We start from the raw sequence: 9,279 nt of genomic DNA, 5'->3' as shown, positions 1-9,279 counted from the left end.
AATTCGGTCTTTTTGGGGTCAATTCCACGAGCGGTCTTTGGGGTATTTAGGGTGTTTTGGAAGGTAAATTCGGCTGTTTTGAGGGACATTCTAGTCTTTTGGGCTCATTTCGGGTCTTTATGGAGGGTTTTGGAGTAAATTCGGTCTTTTGGGGGTCAATTCCCGTGTTTTTGGGGTCATTTTGCGGTTTTTTGAGCAAGCCTCGTGTAAGGGTAATTTTTGGGCGGTAAATTCCGGCTGGTTTTTGGGGCTCATTTCGGCTTTTTGGTGGGTTAAATCGGGTTCTTTTTGGGGGTCAATTCGGTGTGTTCTTGGCTCAATTTCGGCGTCTTTTTGGGCTCATTTTGGTGGTTAAATTGGGGGTCTTTTCAGTCATTTCGTCTGCTTTTGGGCGCTCATTCGGATGGTTTTGAGGGGTGTTTTTGGGCTCATTTCGGCTATTTTTGGGCTCATTTCGACTATTTTTGGGGTGTTTTCGGCGGTCAATTCGCTCTTTTTGGGCTCATTTTCGCGCTATTTTTTGGGCTTCATTCGACTATTTTTGGGTGTTTGGGGGTCAATTCGGCTCTTTTTGGGCTCATTTCGCTATTTTTGGGCTCATATTTCGACTATTTTTGGGGTCACATCCGGCCTCTGTTTTTGGGCTCATTTCGTTCTGTTTCAGGCCATTTTTGCACTTTCCCCACCAGGATTCGAACTCGTCCTCACGTTGTCCCCATAGGAGATAACGGCGGAGGCGGCGTCGCAGCGCGGGCGGCGCCGTGGCTTAGTTGGTTAAAGCGCCTGTCTAGTAAACAGGAGATCCTGGGTTCGAATCCCAGCGGTGCCTCAAGGGCGGTGGATTTTGGGGGCAAATCGGGTCTTTTTGGGGTCGTTTTTTGGGGTAAATTTGGCTTTTTTGGGGTCATTTTGGGTCATTTTGGGTCATTTTGGGTCTTTTTTGGGTCATTTTGGCCATTTTTGGGGTCTTTTTTGGGTCATTTTGGCCATTTTTGGGGTCTTTTGGGCTGTCATTTTGGCTATTTTTGGGGTCTTTTTGGGTTCATTTCGGTCTTTTTGGGGGCAAATCGGGTCTTTTTGGGTCGTTTTTTGGGGTAAATTCGGTTTTTTTGGGGTCATTTTGGTCTTTTTTGGGTCATTTTGGCTTTTGGCGGTATTTTCTGGGTCATTTTGGGTCTTTTTGGTAAATTTTTGCGTCATTTTGGCTATTATTCTGGGGTCTTTTTAGGCTCATTTTGGTCTTTTCGGTTTCATTCTGGATCTTTTTGGGGTCGTTTTTGTGGTAAATTGGGTTTTTTTTGGGGTCATTTTGGGTTCATATTTTGGGTTATTAATTTGGTATTTTGGGTCTTTTTGGGGTCTTTTTGGGTCATTTGGCTATTTTTGGGCGTCTTTTGGGGCTCATTCGGGTCTTTTTTGGCCAAATCGGGGTCTTTTTGGGGGTTCGTTTTTTTGGGTAAATTCGGCTTTTTTGGGTCATTTGGTCATTTTGGTCTTTTTGGGTCATTTTGGCCATTTTGGGGTATTTTTTGGCCTCATTTTGGCTATTTTTGGGTCTTTTGGGTACATTATATTATACATAGTAATATCGGTTTTCATCTGGATCTTTTGGTGCGTCGTTTTGGGGAAAATTCGCTTTTTTGTGGTCATTTTGGTCTATTTCTGTCATTTTGCGTCTTTTTGGGGTCTTTTTGGGGTCATTTTGGGGTCTTTTTGGAGTTATTTTTGGTCATTTTGGCCATTTTGCCGGTATTTTTGGGTATTTTTTGGGTCTTTTTGGGTCTTTTTGGGTCAGTATAATTGGCCATTTGGGTGATTTTTTTGGCTCATTTTGGCTATTTTTGGGGTCTTTTGGGGCTCATTTCGGGTCTTTTCGGTTTCATTCTGGATCTTTTTGGGGTCGTTTTTTGCGGGTAAAATTCGGTTTTTTTGGGGTCACTTTTGCGGCTTTTTTGGCGTCATTTTGGGTCTTTTGGGTATTTTTGGGTCATTTTGGGGTCTTTTTTGGCGTCATTTAGGCCATTTTTGGCCTGTCATTTTTGGGTTCATTTTTGGCATTTTGGGGCTCTCTCGATCTTTTTAGGTCGTTTTTGGGTAAAATTCGGCTTATTTGGTTCTTCGGTCATCTGGTTTTGGGGTCATGGTCTTTGGATTTTTGGCGTTCATTTTGGCGTCTGTTTTGGGTCATTTTGGGTCTTTTGGGGTATTTTTAGCGGTCATTTTGGCTATTTTTGGGTCTTTGTGCGGCTACATTTCGGGTCTTTTTGGGGTCTTCTGGATCTTTTGGTCGGTTTTTTGGCTGGTAAATTACGCTTTTTTGGCGGTCACATTTGAGAGCGTCACTTTTTGGTCATTTTGGCCATTTTTGGGTCTTTTTGAGGTCATTCTTGGGCCATTTGTTCGGGTCTTTTTTGGGGGGCATTTTGCCATTTTTGGGTCTTTTGTTGGGTCATTTGGCCATTTTTGGGTATTTTTGGGGGTCATTTTGGCTATTTTTGGGGTCATTTGGGGCTCATTTCGGGTCTTTTTGGGGGCAAATCGGGTCTTTTTGGGGTCGTTTTTTGGGGTAAATTCGGCTTTTTTGGGGTCATTTTGGGTCATTTTTGGGTCATTTTGGGTCTTTTTGGGGTATTTTTGGGTCATTTTGGCTATTTTTGGGGTCTTTTTGGGCTCATTTCGGGTCTTTTTGGGGTCGTTTTGGGGGTAAATTCGGGTCTTTTTGGCGTCATTCCGGCGGTTTTTGGGGTAAATCTGGGTGGTTTTGGGTTTATTTTGGGTCTTTTTGGGTCTTCTTGGGCTCATTTCGGCTGTTTTTGGGGTAAATTCCGGTGTTTTTAGGGTGTTTTTGGGGGTTTTGGGGGTAAATTCGGTTTTTTTGGGGTCATTTTGAGTCTTTTTGGGGTCTTTAAGGGGTGTTTTGGGGGTAAATTCGGGTGGTTTTGGGGTCAATTCGAGTCTTTTTGGGGTAAATTCCGGTGTTTTTGGCTCATTTTGAGTCTTTTTGGGGTCATTTTGGCTATTTTTGGGGTCTTTTTGGGCTCGTTTTGGCTATTTTGGGGCTCATTCTGGATCTTTTTAGGGTCGTTTTTGGGGTAAATTCGGGTGGTTTGGGGGTTTTTGGGGTAAATTCGGTTTTTTGGGGTCATTTTGAGTCTTTTTGGGGTCTTTAAGGGGTGTTTTTGGGGCAAATTCCGGTGGTTTTGGGCTCATTTTGGGTCTTTTGGGGGTAAATTCCGGTGTTTTTGGGGTCATTTTGGGATAAATTCGAGTCTTTTTGGGGTCATTTCGGCTCTTTTGGGGCTCATTTCGAGTCTTTTGGGGGTAAATTCCGGTGTTTTTTGGGTCATTTTGGCTCTTTTTGGGCTCATTTCGGGCTTTTTTGGGTGTTCTGGGGCTCATTTCGGGTCTTTTGGGGGTAAATTCGGCTCTTTTTGGGCTCATTTCGGCTCTTTTTGGGCTCATTTCGGCTGTTTTGGGGCTATTTCAGCTGAGAAAATGGGGGAGAAAACGGACCAAATCGGGAAAAAACCAGAAGGCTAAAAAAAAAACAATAATAAAACGACAGCAAAAAGGACCCAAATGACTTTTAAAAAGGCAAGAAATGGCTCAAAATGGGTCAAAAAAGGCCAAAAAAAATGAACTTCCCTGACCGGGAATCGAACCCGGGCCGCGGCGGTGAGAGCGCCGAATCCTAACCACTAGACCACCAGGGAGCCGTGTTAACGGGGCACCTGATGTATCCCACGACCCCATTGGTGGAGATCAGACGTCAGAATCATACGGCGGATCTGATTGGCTGAGCCCTCCTCCCTCCCAACCGTATGTCTCCCACAACCCCATTGGTGGAGATGAGGCATCAGAATCATACGGCGGATCTGATTGGCTGACCGCTCCTCCCTTCCAACCTGATGTCTCCCACGACCCCATTGGTGGAGATCAGACGTCAGAATCATACGGCGGATCTGATTGGCCGAGCTCTCCTCCCTTCCAACCTGATGCCTCCCACAACCCCATTGGTGGAGAATAAGAGGTCAGAATGATACGGTGAATCTCATTGGCTGAAAGCGCCCAATTCAAAGGGGGCGGGGTCAGATGGATAGACCCGCCCCCTGGGTGTGAAAGGAGCGCGGGGATTGGCTGAGAGAGAAGGCGCGCTTTGCAGGCAGCCAATCAGCACGCGGGTTTTATTTCCTCTGTAGTTTGGTATAGGATCAATAGGGTTCCATTGTCCATAGGGTCCCATTGTCTATAGGGTCCTATTGTCCATAGGGTTCCATTGTCTATAGGGTTCCATTGGGTTCCATTGTCCATAGGGTCCCATTGTCTATAGGGTTCTATAGGGTTCTATTGTCCATAGGTTTCCATTGTCTATAGGGTTATATTGTCTATAGGGTGCCATCCCCTATAGGGTTCCATTGTCTATAGGGTTCCATAGGGTTCCATTGTCCATAGGGTTCTATAGGGTGCCATCCCCTATAGGGTTCCATAATCTATAGGGTCCCATTGTCCATAGGGTCCCATTGTCCATAGGGTTCCATTGTCTATAGGGTTCTATAGGGTTCCATTGTCTATAGGGTTCCTATAGGGTGCCATCCCCTATAGGGTTCCATTGTCTATAGGGTTCCATTGTCCATAGGGTTTTATTGTCCATAGGGTTCTATTGTCCATAGGGTTCCATTCTATAGGGTGTTATCCTATATCCTATAGGGTATCATTGGGGTCCCATAGGGTTCCATTGTCTATAGGGTTCCATTGGGTTCAATTGTCCATAGGGTTCCATTGTCTATAGGGTTATATTGTCTATAGGGTGCCATCCCCTATAGGGTTCCATTGTCTATAGGGTTCTATAGGGTTCCATTGTCCATAGGGTTCCATTGTCTATAGGGTCCCATTGTCTATAGGGTCCCATTGTCTATGGGAGTTCCATTAGGGTTCCATGTGTCTAGTAGGTTCTATAGAGGTCCATTGTCCATAGGGTTCCATTGTCTATAGGGTCCCATTGTCTATAGGGTCCCATTGTCTATGGGGTTCCATAGGGTTCCATTGTCTATGGGGTTCTATAGGGTTCTATTGTCCATAGGGTTCCATTGTCTATAGGGTTCCATTGTCGCATAAGTTTTATTGTCCATAGGGTTCTATTGTCATAGGTTCCATTCGTATAGGGTATTATCCTATTATCCTATTAGGCGTATCAGTTGGTTCCATAGGGTTCCAGATTTGTCTATTAGGGTCCATGGGAGGTTCCATTGTCCATAGGGTTCCATTGTCCATAGGGTTCTATAGGGTGCCATCCCCTATAGGGTTCCATTGTCTATAGGGTTCAATAGGGTTCCATTGTCCGATAGGGTTCATTGTCGTATAGGGTCCCATTGTCCAAGCAGGTTCCATGTCCATAGGCGTTCTATAGGCGGTTCCATTGTCCATAGGTTTATTGTGCCATAGGCGTTCCGTTTCTATTAGGTGTTTATCCTTATCCATAGTAGGTTTCACTGGCGTCCCTCATACGTGTTCCATTGCTATAGGGTTCCAATTGTGCATAGGTTCTATAGGGTGCCATTCCCCTATAGTGTGTGCCATCCGCATATAGGTTCATAGGATCCATTGTCTATAGGGTTCTTATTGTCCATAGGTTCTATGTGTCCATTAGGTTCATGTCATAGGGTGTTCTCCTATATCCTATAGGGCGTTACCCTATATCCTATAGGGTTTCATTGGGGTCCCATAGGGTTCCATTGTCCATAGGGTTCCATTGTCTATAGGGTTTTATTGTCCATAGGGTTCTATCATCCATTAGGGTTCCCCTCTATGTCATTGGTGTATCCTGATATCCTATTATGTCCTATAGTTCCCTATAGTCCTTAGTTACCCTATATCCTACTAGGTTTCATGGCGTCCATTGGTTCCATTGTCCATAGGTTCCATGTCGTATAGGTTTTATTGTTCCATAGGTTCTTAATCCATATGGGTTCCATTCGTGGTAATTGATTTAGGGTGTTACCCTATATCCTATAGGGTGTTCTCCTATATCCTATAGAGTATGACCCTATATCCTATAGGGTTTCATTGGGGTCCCATAGTTCCATTGTCCATAGGGCCCATTACCATAGGTTTTATTGTCCATAGGTCCCATGTGTCCGTATGGGCTCACTAGGTGTTCTATTGTCCATAGGGTTCATGTCCACTCAGGGCTCTCTAGGGTGCGCATCCCCTATAGGTTCCCATTGCTGTCCGGATAAGGGGCCCATAGGGTCTCCATTTGTCCTATAGCGGTTCCATTTGTCCATAGGTTTTATTGCCTCCATAGTAGGTACCCACTTTCGTCTATAGGTTTTCCATTTCTATAGGGTCCTTCACCCATTCCTATAGGGTGTTCTCCTATTTACCCTATAGCGACGGTACCATCATCTATAGGTTTCATTGGGTCCCATAGGGTTCCTTTGTCATAGGGTTCTATTGTCCATAGGTTCTATTTGTCCATAGGGTTCCATATCCTATAGGTGTTACCCTATATCCTAGTAGGGAGTTCCCTATATCCTATTAGGTTTCATGGCGGTCCCAAGTAGGTCTGCCCATTGTCCATAGGGTTCCCAATGTCTATAGGGTTTATTGTCCATGGGTTCTATTGGTCCATAGGGTTCCATTCTATAGGGTGTTACCCCTATATCCTATAGGGTGTTCATATATAACTATATCCGTATAGGGTTTACCCCCTATATCCTATAGGGTTTCATTGGGGTCCCAGCCACGTTCCATCCTCCTCCACATCCTTGGACACCACCAGGAACAGCTGAGAGTCCCCATGGGACAGGAACCCGGCCAGGTACGACCTATAGGGGAACATATAGGGATATAGGGGGGATATAGGGGGTTATGGGTCATTGATGGGGGGTATGGGGGGCCCTATGGGGGTTATAGGGCCCCTATGGGGTCATTATGGGGGGTTATAGGGCACTGGCAGCACCCATGGGTCAGGAACCCGGCCAGGTACGACCTATAGGGGAACATATAGGGGTTATAGGGGCCCCTATAGGGGTTATAGACCATAGGGGCTATAAGGGATATAGGGGCCCCTATGGGGTCATATGGGGGTTATAGGGCCCTTATGGGGTCATGGAGAGCACCAGGAACAGCTGAGAGTCCCCATGGGACAGGAACCCGGCCAGGTACGACCTATAGGGGAACATATAGGGGATATAGGGTTAATAGGGCCCATATGGGGATATAGGGTCATTATGGGGTTATAGGGGCCACTTATAGGGGTGTTATAGGCCCCTATGCGGTCATTTATTCTGGGATATTAGAGGCACTGCAGCACCCATGGGATCAGGAACCCGGCCCAGGAGTACGAACCCCCTATAGGGGAACCATAATAAGAGGCAGTGTATATAGGATTAATAGGCCCATATTGGCGGATATAAGAGGGTCATTATGGGTGTATAGGGCCGCTATGGGGGTTATAGGGCCCTATGGGGGTTATAGGGTTATAGGGACCCTCATGAGTCATTATGGGGGCTAGAGGGCCCCCTAAATAGGGGGGGGGGGGGGGGGGGGTGGGGGGGGGGGGGGCGGGGGGGGGGGGGGGGGGGGGCGGGGGGGGGGAAGGGGGGGGGGGGGGGGGGGGGGGGTGGGGGGGGGAGGGGGGGTGGGGGGGGGGGGGGAGGGGTGGGGGGGGGGGGGGGGGGGGGGGGGCGGAGGGGGGGAGGGGGGCCGGGGGAGGGCGGGGGGGGGGGGGGGGGGGGGGGGGGGGGGGGGCGTGGCATGATAGGCCCTATGGGGTTATAGAGGCCCCTATGGGGTTCATTATAGCGGGGGATACAGGCCATAATGGGGGGACTAAGGGTCGATTATGGGGGTATAAGGGGCCCTATGGGGGGTTATAGGGCCTATGGGGTCATTAGAGGGGATATAGGGCCCTAGGTCATATAGGGATAAGGGCCCCTATTGGGGGTCTATGGGTCATTATGGGGTTATAGGGGCCCTATGGGGGGTTATAGGGCCCCTATGGGGTCATTATAGGGGGATATAGGGCCCCTATGGGGTCATTATAGGGGGATATAGGGCCCCTATGGGGGGTTATGGGGTCATTATGGGGGTTATAGGGCCCCTATGGGGGGGTATAGGGCCCTTATGGGGTCATTATGGATGGTTATAGGGCCCCTATAGGGGGTTATGGGGTCATTATGGGGGGCTATAGGGCCCCTATGGGCGGTTATAGGGCACTTATGGGGTCATTATGGGGGGTTATAGGGCCCCTATGGGGGGTTATAGGGGTTATAGGGACCCTATGGAGTCATTATGGGGGGTTATAGGGCCCCTATAGGGGGCTATACGGCCCCTATGGGGGGTTATAGGGCCCTTATGGGGTCATTATGGATGGTTATAGGGCCCCTATAGGGGGTTATGGGGTCATTATGGGGGTTATAGGGGCCCTATGGGGGGTTATAGGGCACTTATGGGGTCATTATGGGGAGTTATAGGGCCCCTATAGGGGGTTATAGGGCACTTATGGGGTCATTATGGGGGGTTATAGGGCCCCTATAGGGGGTTATAGGGCACTTATGGCGTCATTATGGGGGGTTATAGGGCCCCTATAGGGGGTTATAGGGCTCCTATGGGGGGTAATGGGGTCACTATGGGGGGTTATAGGGCCCCTATGGGGGATATAGGGCCCCTATGGGGTCATTATGGGGGGTTATGGGGCCCCTATGGGGGGTTATGGAGTCATTATGGGGGCTATAGGGCAATTATGGGGGGTTATGGGGTCCTTATGGGGTCCTTATGGGTGTTATGGGGTTATTATGGGGGTTATAGGGCCCCTATGGGAGGTTATGGGGTCATTATAGAGGGTTATAGGGCAATTATGGGGGGTTATAGGGCCCCTATGGGGTCATTATGGAGGTATAGGGGTGTTATAGGGCCCTTATGGAGGGTTATGGGGTCATTATGGGGGTTATATGGCCCCTATAGTGGGTTATGGGGCCCCTGTGGGGGGTTATGGGGTCATTATGGGGGCTATAGGGTCATTATGGGGGTAATAGGGCCCCTATGGGGGGTTATAGGGCATTTATGGGGGTTATGGGGTCATTATGGGGGTAATAAGGCCCTTATGGAGCCATTATGGGGGTATAGGGAGGTTATAGGGCCCTTATGGGGGGTTATATGGCACTTATGGGGTCGTTATGGGGGGTTATAGGGCCCCTATGGGGGGTTATAGGGACCTTATGGGGGGTTATGGGGTCATTATGGGAGACTATAGGGCACTTATGGGGTCATTATGGG

At 48.2% G+C, this 9,279-nt stretch overlaps 1 protein-coding gene and 2 non-coding genes across 3 annotated transcripts in view; 1 reads left to right on the top strand and 2 right to left on the bottom strand.

The window, feature by feature from the left end:
- Window positions 1-755: 755 nt before the first annotated feature.
- Window positions 756-829, top strand: TRNAT-AGU. Its single transcript has one exon. It is a non-coding gene; the product is annotated as a tRNA-Thr (tRNA).
- A 2,812-nt stretch (window positions 830-3,641) lies between these two features.
- TRNAE-CUC lies at window positions 3,642-3,713 on the bottom strand. Its single transcript has one exon. It is a non-coding gene; the product is annotated as a tRNA-Glu (tRNA).
- Window positions 3,714-6,357: 2,644 nt separating this feature from the next.
- LOC107307150 (josephin-2) overlaps window positions 6,358-9,279 on the bottom strand; it is a 15,406-nt gene continuing 12,484 nt past the window's right edge. The window contains exons 3-4 of the mRNA XM_015850604.2: window positions 6,708-6,827; window positions 6,358-6,372 (exon numbers count right to left, since the gene is read on the bottom strand). Coding sequence (XP_015706090.1) covers window positions 6,728-6,827 — 100 coding nt within the window. The 3' untranslated portion in view covers window positions 6,358-6,372; window positions 6,708-6,727. The remainder of the gene's footprint in view (window positions 6,373-6,707; window positions 6,828-9,279) is intronic.

Source organism: Coturnix japonica, unplaced genomic scaffold (assembly GCF_001577835.2).
Source record: "Coturnix japonica isolate 7356 unplaced genomic scaffold, Coturnix japonica 2.1 chrUnrandom496, whole genome shotgun sequence".
NCBI lineage: Eukaryota > Metazoa > Chordata > Aves > Galliformes > Phasianidae > Coturnix > Coturnix japonica.
The sequence above is the reverse complement of the archived record's forward strand: the minus strand, read 5'-3'. Positions and strand labels throughout refer to the sequence as shown.